This window comes from Sus scrofa, chromosome 6 (assembly GCF_000003025.6).
Source record: "Sus scrofa isolate TJ Tabasco breed Duroc chromosome 6, Sscrofa11.1, whole genome shotgun sequence".
NCBI lineage: Eukaryota > Metazoa > Chordata > Mammalia > Artiodactyla > Suidae > Sus > Sus scrofa.
This window is the reverse complement of record NC_010448.4, coordinates 167,673,262-167,685,291: the sequence shown is the minus strand read 5'-3', so window position 1 is coordinate 167,685,291 and position 12,030 is coordinate 167,673,262. Positions and strand designations below refer to the sequence as shown.

The following is a 12,030-nucleotide window of genomic DNA, read 5'->3' as shown; positions in this document are numbered from 1 at the left end:
TCTGGACCCCAAGAGAGGGACAGGTAAGTGCCCTCCAGTCTGCGTCCAGGCGGCTGCTGCCCTCGGAGCTCCCTGCCCGGCTCCTGCCCCCACCCCCACCCCCACGCCCCCCAGGTAAGTTCTGTGTCTCCCACTCATCTCCTTCCCCCTCCTGCTCTGTGCTGGTCACACTGGCCCCCTGGGCCATCAGTGGAGGGGCCACCATGCTCGCTGCGTCCCGGCCCTGCTGCGGAGGGCGCCCTCCCTCCCCGTGTCCCGCATCTCATCTCCATTACCTGTGTTCCTGCCTCATGCCTCCCTCCGAGAGACGTGTGTGTGCGAGCCGTGCAGTGACACCGAGCCAGCTGCACACGGCGGAGAGGAGGCCATGCGGCCCAGGCTGGGGCCGCATGGCCATCCGTGTGTTGGACTGTCCGCAGGGCCGTCTGTGCGCCTGCTCTGTGGTGTCGTGTGTTAGTCTGCTCCTGTCGGTGAGGCCGATGCTGTGAGCGTGTCTGTGTCTGAGCACCCAGTGCCGCAGCTCCTCAGCACGCGTGTCGCTGAGTGTCCCAGTCCTGTCAGCGGGCTGTAAGGCTGTTCTCAGAATGGGGGCCCAGCAAGTGCATCTCGGGGTATCTGCAGCTCTCCCAGGGACAGACCATGAGCCCATTGCTGTCTGGACGCGCGGCCACAGCGGGCCACTGTCTGCAAAGCTGTATGTGGTAACGGGGCCGTGGGTGTGAGGCTGGTTGGGTCAGGCCATTGAGACAGCACGGTGATGACATGTGAGGCCGTCTGTGTCACATGGGGCTGTGCAGATGTGCCATGTGCGACCTGATGCTCATGGATTCACTCCATAAGCACCCACTTCACTCCTGCCCGGATCCCATGCACCTTGCAGGGCCAGCAGCACGACTGTGACGGGGCCTCTGCACACGCGGGTCCCTCGTCTGTGGGGAAGACTCGTGAAACCTGCAGTCATGCAAGTGAGCTTTTCATGACTCTGTGTCAAGTGCTGTGGAGGACACGCCGTGCGGAGATGGTGGGACGGGCACCTCCTCTGGTCTCAGGGTCAAGGAGGGCTTCCTTGGGTGACACACAGGCCCCAGGCGGGGGGCAGTAGGTACAGAAGGCCCCGAAGCAGGAAGGCACTTGGTTTTGGTCAGGGGCACGTAGCAGTCCCCTGTGGCCTGAGCAGCCACTAGACCACAGCCGTCAGGACCTTGGGGACAGAAGACAGGCTGGAGGGCTGTCTGGCCACTGCAGGCAGAGCTCGACTGGACACCGGAGACGGGTCAGTCTAAGCAAAAGACGGCTGGCGGACGCTGGCTCAGGTGAGGCGGCGGGTGACTTTGAGAGCTGCCTGGGGTGCTGCTGGTGGGCTTGGCGAAGCGCTAGGTGTGGGCGCGGAGGGAGGGGCACACTGGGGGTGGCACATGCGTGTGCTGTGTGCACCTGGGAGGAGAACGGAGCCGCTCCCGCCCGACGGGAAGTGGGACGGAGGCAGGTGCGAGGGGCGCCCCTGGCTCCAGGGCCCGCAAGCTCGGGATGCCGTGTGCCATCCAGGTGGTGATGCTTGGTGGCTGCTCATCCAGGGCCGGGGCTGCAGGTGGAGGCCTTGAGGTTCGAGCACTTCAGGAAGGGGACTGTCTTAGAGGCCAGGAGAAGAGGCTTTCAAGAGTGGACCAGAGGCGGTCGCTGAGCGGCCGGGGGGTCCGCTGGGTCTAGTGATGTGGCGGAGTGGACCTGGACAGAGTGGCGTCAGGAGCTGCAGCCGAGTGGGGGTCCTCACGGCCTGTGCGGCAGGAGCGGAAGTAAAGACGGAGAACGGGGCGGGGGGGTGCGCTCTGGGGCTGAGGAGGGGACTTTGTTTTAAGATGGGAAAATCTTTTTTTTTTTTTGGTCTTTTTAGGGCCGCACCCGCGGAATATGCAAGTTCCCAGGTTAGAGGTTGAATCGGAGCTATAGCCACCAGCCTACACCACAGCCACAGGCAATGCCAGATAAGAGCCGCCACATCTACGACCTACATGACAGTTCACGGGAAGACTGGATCCTTAAGCCACTGAGCGGGGCCAGGGATCGAACCCGCAACCTCATGGATCCTAGTCGGATTCCTGACTGCTGAGCCACAATGGGAACTCCAGGATGGGAAAATCTTGGACATATGTAAATGCTGTTGGGAGCATATCAGCAAGAAGTAGAAAATAAGAAAGTCAGAGAAAGGTAAATATCATGATAGCACTTGCAAGTGGAATCTTAAAACTGGTACAAATGAACTTTTTTACAAAGCGGAAATAGACTCACAGACTTCAGAAACAGGCTTATGGTTACCTAAGGGGAAAGGGGGGAGGGGTAAATGAGGAGTGTGGGATTAACTCTCCACACCACAATATATAAAACAGATAACCAACAAGGGCCTGCTGTAGAGCACAGGGAGCTATCGTCAGCATCTTGTAATAACCTATAATGGAAAAGAATCCGAAAAAGCAGAGATATTTCTATATATACATGTGTATAACTGAAAGACTTTGCTGTGCACCTGAACCTACCACAACATTGTAAATCAACTATACTTCAATTTTCAAAAATGTTTTTGAAAGAAAGAAAATACAGGACAGAGAAGGCTCATTGGAGACTCGGGAGGTGGGGGAGAAGGCAGAGCACCTGCCGTGGGAGAGACTGGCCTCGGGCGCGAGGGCTCACCCTCCTTGCCCGGGGAGGAAAGGAGGGACTCGGTGCCAACGCAAGACAGGCGGCGGGTTTGGCAGCAAGAGATGGAGGAGCCACTGTTGGGAGGCTTCGGTTTTCTCCAGAAAGTAGGAGAGAGGGTCACGTGCTGAGAGGAGGGAGGTGCCGGGAGCTGGAGGGCGGACGAGGCGGGAGGTATTTTGTGTAAAGTGGCAGAGGGAGCCAAGCAGAGAGCAGAGACCAGCCGACAGTGTAGAGGTCCCGGGGGAGGCCTTGGGGGTGCTTCTAGGATGCCAGGCTGCCTTGACAGGTGGCCCGTTCTACCCCACCACCACCACCCCCGTGCCACCTTGCAGAAGGTGGCAGGGAGGCTTATTCAGAGCTTGATGCAGGCTGGGCAGAGCTCAGAGAGCCAGGGGGGATGGCAAAGGAGATTGGGCTGCTGGTGAGAGTGGTGAGATTCTAAGCTGAAAACCGAGAGCAGTAAGAACGGTGGGTCAGTGGACAAGGGCTCTGGGGGGTGAAAAGCAGGCACAGGGCAGGGGAGAAAGCTCTGGAGATGAGCGGCTTGGGAGCCAGTGGTCTGAGGGCGGCCAGAGTCATGTGGGCAGGGCTGGTGGCAGAACTTGAGATGACAAGAAAGCCTGTGTGGTGGCAGCAGAATCCTCGGAACAGGGTCTGGCAGTTTCGATGGGAACAAGGAGGGCAGAGACCCGCCTCCTGAGGCCTCAAGAGCCTGTTGGACGAGAGCACCTCTGAGAGCACTATTTTTTGGGGGGGTCTTTTTAGGGCTGCACTTGCGGCATGTGGAGGTTCCCAGGCTAGGGGTCAAATCAAAGCTATAGCTGCCAGCCTCCACCAGAGCCACAGCAATGCCACATCCAAGCCACGTCTGCGACCTACACCACAGCTCACAGCAACGCCGGATCCTTAACCCACTGAGCAAGGCCAGGGATCGAACCTGCAACCTCATGGTTCCTAGTTGGATTCGTTTCCACTGGGCCATGATGGGAGCTCCCCCAGTGGGCACTTTTTTCCAAACCTCCCCCGGGGCCTCCAGCCTCTACAGCTCAGCCAAGTACCCTGTCCAGGCAGCCACAGGCAGGGCAGACTTACAGCAGGAGAGCTGCGGTCACGGCCGCTGGAGAGGTTCTCCGTGTGTGGTTGTGGGTGTGACTCTGGTTGGGGGTAGCACGGCGCCGTACTTGTGTTTGTCTGATGTTGTGCATGTTGTGTGAGACGGTATATGTGTGTGAGGTGCTGTTTGAGCTGTGTGTGTGTGTGTGTCAGAGAGAGAGAAGAGCCTGCGGTCCAGAGGGAGCCGGGCTGTCTGGCTGCAGCGGCACAGCCTGCCTGGAAGGGCCCTGGGCTCTCCAGGCTGCACCTGCACCCAGGAGCAGCCTGCCCGCGTGAGTGTCCTGTCCCCTGTGACTGGTCGCCATGCCTCTGACCCCCCCTCCATCTGCCTGCTTCCCCCCATTTGTCTTCCCCAGCCCCCTCCGCCCCTCCCCAGAAGGTGACGTGTGTGAGCGTGGGCTCCACCACAGTCCGGGTAAGTTGGGTGCCACCGCCGGCCGACAGCCGCAACGGCGTTATCACCCAGTACTCGGTGGCCTACGAGGCAGTGGACGGCGAGGACCGTGAGCGGCACGTGGTGGGCGGCATCGGCCGCGAGCACTCCAGCTGGGACCTGGTGGGCCTGGAGAAGTGGACGGAGTACCGGGTGTGGGTGCGGGCGCACACGGACGTGGGCCCCGGCCCCGAGAGCAGCCCGGTGCTGGTGCGCACCGACGAGGACGGTAGGCGGCGCCGAGGGGGGAGGGCAGCCACCCGCCTGGACCCCAGCCCGCCGGCGCCCGGGCCCTGGCCTCCCGCGAGCCCAGAAGGACGCATCGTCCCTCTGGTGCTGGCTCAGGGGCCCAGACCGGGGAGATAGAGCTCGTGGGACAGCGTGGGCCCACGTCCCAGCCGGGGGGCTTCCCCAGGGCGGCTGGAACCTTGAAAGGCTACAGCCAAAGAAGCAGCCCCACCTGGGACCCGAGAGGTGGAGAACTGGGCGGACAGGCGCAAGAGGCCCTCGGCAGAGTCAGCGAGACTGCCTTGGCTACACGGGGTGATGTGGGTCCAGGGGGAGGTGGGCAGGTTGTGCGGACGTGGGGTGGTCGAGGCCTGGTGCCCCACCTCCACCTGTTCCCCAACTCTGCCCTCCCCGCCAAGTGAGGTAGTGCTGGGCCAGAGGGCCCGCGGGGTCCCGGGCTCTTCCCTGTGCCAGAGGGAGGCTTCCGTGTTCCTGGCCAGGGCACGCGGTCCCAGGAAGCTGCGTCAGGGCCTGTCCCGGGGCAGCAGGGTGTCCACCCGAGCCCGGACCCTACCACGCGCCTGACTTCCGTCTGCACCTCGTCCCCAGTGCCCAGTGGGCCACCGCGGAAGGTGGAGGTGGATCCACTGAATTCCACGGCTGTGCGCGTCTCCTGGAAGCTGCCCGTCCCCAGCAAGCAGCACGGCCAGATCCGAGGCTACCAGGTCACCTACGTGCGGCTAGAGAACGGCGAGCCTCGGGGCCCGCCCGTCATCCAGGACGTCATGCTGGCCGAGGCCCAGGTGTGCGGCTAGGAGGTGTGGGCTGGGCGGGTGGGCGAGGCCGGTATTCCCACTTCCTCTCTGGAGCCCAGGTTGGCTCCCCTCCCCTGCCTGCTCTTAGGGTCGGTGACACCAGGCTGTCCTGCTGCATTGGCTAGGGAAGTGCCGCGACCAGGAGGTTAGGCCAGGGCCCAGGAATACTCCCTCTGTCTTGGGTCTGCCAGCCCTGGTGACAGTCCCAGCCTGGCAGTCATCTCTGTGGCTCAGCTGCCAGCCCCGCCAGCGAGGCGCTCTGTCTGTGCACAGGCCCAGGCCACAGCCCCCTCAAGCCCTCCTTTGCGGTTTGCAGGAAGTGCATTCACTGTCAGGCTGGGGTTTCGAGAGGCGCCTTCCTCTTCAGCCGGGCTCGGCTGGGCCGCCGCTCCTCCCAGCCGCATCTCCCCGGCTTGGCCCTGGGCGCTGCAGGGTTCTGTGAACGGCCGGGCTGGAGTGTTGCCCTGCGCCCGGCACGCAGGCGGATGGCTCAGCCCCTGATGTTTACTGCCAAGGGCTCTCGACCTACAGCCAGTCTCCTACCTCCCTCTGTGCCCTCTGTCCTCGGCGGAGGGCGGGGGGGGCAGTGGATGATTCTGCCCTTGAGCTTGGGGTGAGGTCCCTGAGGCGTTCTCAGCGCTGCCTGGCTCTTCGGATGGAGAGCCCGGAGTCCCGGGAGGTGAGGCGAGGGGTAGCCGAGCTTAGATAAGAAGGCAGGTCTCAGGACTCCTGGCAAAGGGCTGTAATTGCTACCGCGAGTTCGCTCCCAGAGTGTTCTGCTGAAGCATCAAGACCTGGTGTGTCTGTGCTCCAGGGCTTCCCACCCAGAATCCAGGCCTTGGGAGGATCCACAGAGGGCTATGCTGAGCCAGCCCTGAGGGGAGAAGCCCAGGTGCCCTCCAGAACCCACACACCCTGCCTGTCTGGCTTTTTACCCACCTGGGCTGGGATCAGAGGTGTACGCACGGACCCCATGTTCTCCTTGCTGTGCTCAGGGCGGACTCCCCCACAGACAGACGGCACCTTCAAGCTTCTGGCTGGGCTCAGCCGTCTGCCCAGAGGGCGCCCTCTTCCTCCCGCCTCCGCCAGGCCAGTGCTCAGGGAGCAGGGGTGGAGGAGGCGGGCTGCGGACCCGCCTGCATTCCTGGGGCAGGTTGAGGGCTCTTCCTGGAGCCTCAGCAGACACACCCACCCAGAAACATCCCGGGAATGGGCTCCCTCCGGGGCCTCCCGCCCTAGGGGGCCAGAAGCACAGCTGCAGCCAGTGGGGGGTCCAGAGAAGCCACTTCGGGTGCCCCCTTACGGTTCCAAGTGGTTCAAAGGGGGCTGAGCCCTAGGACGAGGGACACGGTCGTCCTGGCCTCAGACCTCCTATGGCAGGAGGTGAACCTGAGCCCAGGCTCTAGAGGAGCTGAGTGAAGGTAGAGGGCCTGCCCTTGCCGTGCCCCCAACCCCCGGGACTGGTTCGTCCTGCTCCAAGCCAGGAGAGCAGATGGGGCCTGGTCCCCAGCCTGGCCACAGGGCCCCGCTGTCCCCCGAGTCCTGGTCAAGGACACCACAGCCTGTCCTTCCCCCACCACGCCATCTGCTCAGCCCAGGCTCCATCGCTTCTGAAAGAACTGTGGGGTATGAGCGTGTGGCCAGACCTCCTTCCACGCGTGTCTCCCTCTCTGGCGTGTCTGTTTCACGGTCTCGGACTCCACCGCCCTGTCTCTCTCCCCTGCCCGCGCCTGTCTGCTTTCCCTTCCCGGACTGTCTTGCATCGATCCTGTTCTCTTCTCGGCTCCTCGGGTCCTTGCATCCTCTCTCCCTCCCTTTGGCGTCACCATCTCTGTCACTTTCTTTCTCCCTCACTCTGCTCCCCGGGAGGACCTCTGTGCCCGGGCCTGGCTTGGCAAGCACAGGTCTCCCCCCGGCAAGGAACCTGGAGCAGAGTTGGGCCCAGTTACCCCCCACAAAGTGGCCATGGCCGGGCAGGACAGTCTCCTGTCATGACTTGTCCCGCACTCCTGCAAGAATGTCCGAGAGAGCGTCCCAGGACAAGAGGCACTGGGGTTGGGCCGAGACCAGCCCAGCCCTGGGAGGGGGTAGGGCCAGAGGACTGTGTGGCACTTCCAGCCTGAGGACGTCGTGGACCCTCTCGTGCGTGCTGTGCTGGACAGCTGCCAGCGCCCAGCCCTCTGGTGCCGGGGGCCTTCCTCCCTCTGCCTGTCCAGCTGGTACGCCCCGACACACCACAGCCTAAAGAGGAATGTACCAAGAATTAGCGTAATGCAGGACTTCCCATCATGGGGCAGCGGAAACGAATCCGACTTGGAACCACGAGGTTGCGGGTTCGATCCCTGGCCTCTCTCCGTGGGTTAAGGATCCCGCATTGCTGTGGCTGTGGCGTAGGCTGGCGGCCGTACTCCGAGTAGACCCCTAGCCTGGGAACCTCCATATGCCGTGGGTGCAGCCCTAAAAAGACAAAAAAAAAAAAAGGAATTAATATAACGCCGGCCTGGAATTTGCCTTTCCACCCGGTTCTCAAATACCCCGGGCACTAACAGGGGTCTGAGTACTGCCCTGCCGTGGGGCAGGGTCCAGGCTCCGAGCTCGGCACTCACGGCCTCTATCGTCTTGCTGGCCAGCCTGCCCTGGCCCCTCCAAACCACAGAATAGCTCCTGCCGTTCCCCCTACCCCTTGCCTGTGGCCACGGGAGCATCTGTCTTCCCAGCTAGGACACTGTTAAGAGGGGAAGGAGACGTTGCGGATAATTGTACCGGGACAGCGAGCCTGGGCCAGGGCTGTCCCAGGTGGGCCAAGGGTACAGTCTTCCTTCCCTTGGCCTGAGCTGGAGGACCCACCCCTACGTCTGGCAGCCTATTCCTAAAGCACCTCCAGGTGGCGCCCTCTGACCCCTGAAGGCCCTCTGGCTCTGGCCCTCTGCCCTCCAGGCCTCCTCGCCTTAGCCCGGCGCCCACAGTTGGGCCCGTGAGGCAGGGGCGTGGATCTTTGGATGGGGGGGTGGTCCTGAAGTGCCCCTCCTGGCCACTTGAGAGGCCCGTGCCCACCCTCTGCCCGCCCTGGGCCAGAGTCCTTCACATCGTGTCTCCCTTTCTCTCCCTCTCCCGCGGTCAGTGGCGGCCAGAGGAGTCCGAGGACTATGTAAGTAAGAGGAGTGCGGTGTGGGCATCACCCGGGTCAGGCTGGGCTCGTGGGACACCCCCCCCCCGCCTTTCCTCCCAGCCTGAGCCGCCAGGATCCGCAGGGCAGCAGCCTCATCTGGAGAAAATTGGCATTTAGGCACGAGCCCCGAGCTGAGCAGTGATTGGCCTTTCCTCTAATCCTTGCTTCTCGCCTGTCGAGCAGCAATTTCAGGCCAGTGTTGGCGATCGACCAGGTCCTGGCCCCTGCTCTGGCCAGACAGGGATGGAGTTAAATCTGATCCTGAATGATCGTTAGGGCTTATTGATCCCTGGCCTGAAAAATCACCCTGCTCTGGGCCCAGGCTGGGAGGGGAGTCTGGGGAGCCGGGTTCTGGCCTTGGTGCGTTCTGGAGCCCCAGCCCTGGGAGACCCTCCAGCCGGGGCAGGAGGGAGCCGTCAAGGGGTTGATGGCGGCTGCAGTGGCCCCGGCCGAGGCTCAGAGCTGGAGGCATGCCAGGGCTGGTGGTGACCGCTCTGTTCCCACTGTGCAGTGGTCCCCTCCCCTCTCCCACTCTTCCCTCTGTGTGGTGTAGCTTGGCCTCCCCTGGTGTTTCTCCGCATGTCCGGAAATGATCCTTGGCTGGAGAGGGGCATACGGGCAGGGCCTGCCAGGGTGGGGGGACGATGCCCTGGCTGACCTCTCAGACATCACTGGGGACCTGGAGGAGTGTGCTCCCCCGGTGTGGGGTTCCCTGTCCGCCTCTTCTCTCCTTCCCGTCTCAGGAAGCATTGCAGGGCATCGGGTGCTCACAGAGCCGGTGCCTAGGTGGGGGTGGGAGGGGTCCTGCCTCGGGCCCACCCCTCCACTGGCTCTGTGCACGTGCACATGCGTTATCTACAGGGGGCCCTCGCCTGCTGGTGCAGGAGGAGCCACAGGCTATGTGCGTGCCAGGAGCCACGCGAGGTGCTATGTGCGTGCGAGGCTGTGTGCCCTGTGTGTCACGTGTGCCCAGGCCTCACGAGGTGTCATTCACAGCACAATGGAGTGAAAGAACAGTGTGGTCCTTTGTTGTTGTCTGAAAGGAAGAAGGAGCTGTTCGCCCCAGGCTCGTGGCTCCTGGGATGGGCTGGGTCCTCCTGGGCACACGTCCCCCTGCCCGTCCTGCCTCCAGCGGAGCCCAGCGCGGCCCAGCCCCCTCTGCCAGGGCCTCCAGCCCTGTGCGAGCCCCGGAGGGGCCCCGCCCGCCCAAGTCCCGAGCGGCTGGCCCAGGCTGGCCCCTCCGGGCTCTCCTGTGACGGGAACGGCCCCCCTCCTCCCTTAGGAAACCACCATCAGTGGCCTGACCCCGGAGACCACCTACTCCATTACCGTGGCCGCCTACACCACCAAGGGGGACGGCGCCCGCAGCAAGCCCAAGATCGTCACGACCACGGGGGCAGGTGAGTGAGGGGTCGGGGCAGAGCTGGGGGGGCGCTGAGGGAGGGCCCGGCCGGAGCCCAGCGCGTGGTTGTTCAGTCCCAGGCCGGCCCACCATGATGGTCAGCACCACGGCCATGAATACCGCGCTGCTGCAGTGGCACCCGCCCAAGGAGCTGCCCGGCGAGCTGCTCGGGTACCGGCTGCAGTACCGCCGGGCCGACGAGCCGAGGCCCAACACCATCGACTTCGGCAAAGACGACCAGCACTTCACCATCACGGGCCTGCACAAAGGGGCCACCTACATCTTCCGGCTCGCTGCCAAGAACCGGGCCGGCCCGGGGGAGGAGTTTGAGAAGGAGGTCACGACCCCCGAGGACGCGCCCAGCGGCTTCCCCCAAAACCTGCGCGTGGTGGGGCTGACCACCTCCACCACGGAACTGACCTGGGAGCCCCCGGTGCTGGCGGAGAGGAACGGGCGCATCACCAACTACACGGTGGTGTACCGCGACATCAACAGCCCGCAGGAGCTGCGCAGCGTCACCGCCGACACCCACCTGACGCTCTCCGGCCTCAAGCCAGACACCACGTACGATGTCAAGGTCCGCGCTCACACCAGCAAAGGCGCCGGCCCGCTCAGCCCCAGCATCCAGTCCCGGACCATGCCCGTGGAGCAAGGTGTGTGCTGCGGGCACCTGGCGGCACCTGGGGACCTCTGCTCTCCTTGACCCACTGACCTCTGGCAACTGTGATCCACCAGCTTCTGGTGTGTGACCCTCCAGTCCTCTCATGACCGTGACCACTAACCTCTAGCAAACGGGCCCCACGTTCTCGGGGTGCGGCCCCTGACCTCTGCTGTCCTTGACCTACTGACCTCTGCTGTGAGACTCTCCGATCTCTTGTGACCTTGACCCACTGATCTCTTTTGACTGCATCACCGCTCTTGGGGGTGCCACGCTCATCTCCTGGGGCCACGACCCCTGACCTCTCCTGAACATGGCCGCCACATGCTTCTCATGACCGAATCCTACCGACCTCTGGTCCCTCTGACCTGGTGTTCTGTAAGCGCCAGCCTCACCCAAGCACTTCCGGAGATCCTGAGCGTGGGTCCTGCGGCATCTGCCCTGCGCGGTGCCCCCTGTGAGGAAGAGCCGGGGCTGGGAGCTCAAGTGTGCAGTGGAAGCTGGCGGGAGCGGGGTGCCTGGCCCTCTGCAGCTCTTCCTAACTCGCTGTGCCCGGCCCCGTGTGTCTTCCTGGCGGGGAACCTTCAGGCCCATCCACGCCAGTGACGCAGCCAGCGCTGACTCCCTGCTTGTATCCCAACAGTGTTTGCCAAGAACTTCCGAGTGGCGGCTGCCATGAAGACGTCGGTGCTGCTCAGCTGGGAGGTCCCCGACTCCTACAAGTCGGCCGTCCCCTTCAGGGTGGGTGAAGCCCGCCGCGCCCAGGACACGCGCGGTCCTCTGTGGGCCCTCGTCTCGGTCCCCGCCCGTGCATGTGCATTCGTGGTGTCAGATCCTGGCTCGCTGTGCGTGCGTGCGCGTGGGCCCTGCCCTGAGGGCCCGTGATGGGAAGCCCCACCCAAACGCAGGGCCCCCTCCTCCCCCCGCGCAGATCCTGTACAACGGGCAGAGCGTGGAGGTGGACGGGCACTCCATGCAGAAGCTGATCGCAAACCTGCAGCCGAACACGGAGTACTCGTTCGTGCTGATGAACCGCGGCAGCAGTGCGGGCGGCTTGCAGCATCTCGTGTCCATCCGCACCGCCCCCGACCTGCTGCCGCACAAGCCGCTGCCGGCCTCTGCCTTCATAGAGGACGGCCGCTTCACCCTCTCCATGCCCCACGTGCAGGACCCCTCGCTCATCAGGTGTGCCCAGGAGGCTGGGGGAGGAGGGCAGGGCGGCGACCTGAGCCTGGGGGAGGACCGCCCTGACCCCGCCCCTTCTGCCCACCCAGGTGGTTCTACATCATGGTGGTGCCCATTGACCGCGTGGGAGGGAGCATGCTGGCGCCACGATGGAGCACGCCCGAGGAGCTGGAGCTGGACGAGGTGTCTGGGGACCAGACAGGGCGGCCCTGACGACGGTCCCATTGCAGTGGCTGGCTGCGGCCCTGGGGACTCCCCCAAACCGGAATCACTCTCTGGCTGGCAGCCTGCCCCCGCCTCGGGGGAGAGAGACGCTGAGGTGGCCCTAGGGAG

The 12,030-nt window shown here is 63.7% G+C and overlaps 1 protein-coding gene across 32 annotated transcripts in view; it reads left to right on the top strand.

Moving 5' to 3' along the window:
* Positions 1–12,030, top strand: part of PTPRF (protein tyrosine phosphatase, receptor type F) — an 87,077-nt gene that overhangs the window by 58,459 nt on the left and 16,588 nt on the right. For 11 of the 32 annotated variants that reach the window (XM_021096853.1, XM_021096842.1, XM_021096851.1 and 8 more), the window contains 8 exons: positions 4,164–4,469; positions 5,078–5,271; positions 8,405–8,431; positions 9,735–9,852; positions 9,929–10,507; positions 11,156–11,253; positions 11,444–11,697; positions 11,787–11,880. In XM_021096853.1, coding sequence (XP_020952512.1) covers positions 4,164–4,469; positions 5,078–5,271; positions 8,405–8,431; positions 9,735–9,852; positions 9,929–10,507; positions 11,156–11,253; positions 11,444–11,697; positions 11,787–11,880 — 1,670 coding nt within the window. The remainder of the gene's footprint in view (positions 1–4,163; positions 4,470–5,077; positions 5,272–8,404; positions 8,432–9,734; positions 9,853–9,928; positions 10,508–11,155; positions 11,254–11,443; positions 11,698–11,786; positions 11,881–12,030) is intronic. The other 21 variants (XM_021096855.1, XM_021096852.1, XM_021096854.1 and 18 more) reach the window with 7 other exon arrangements.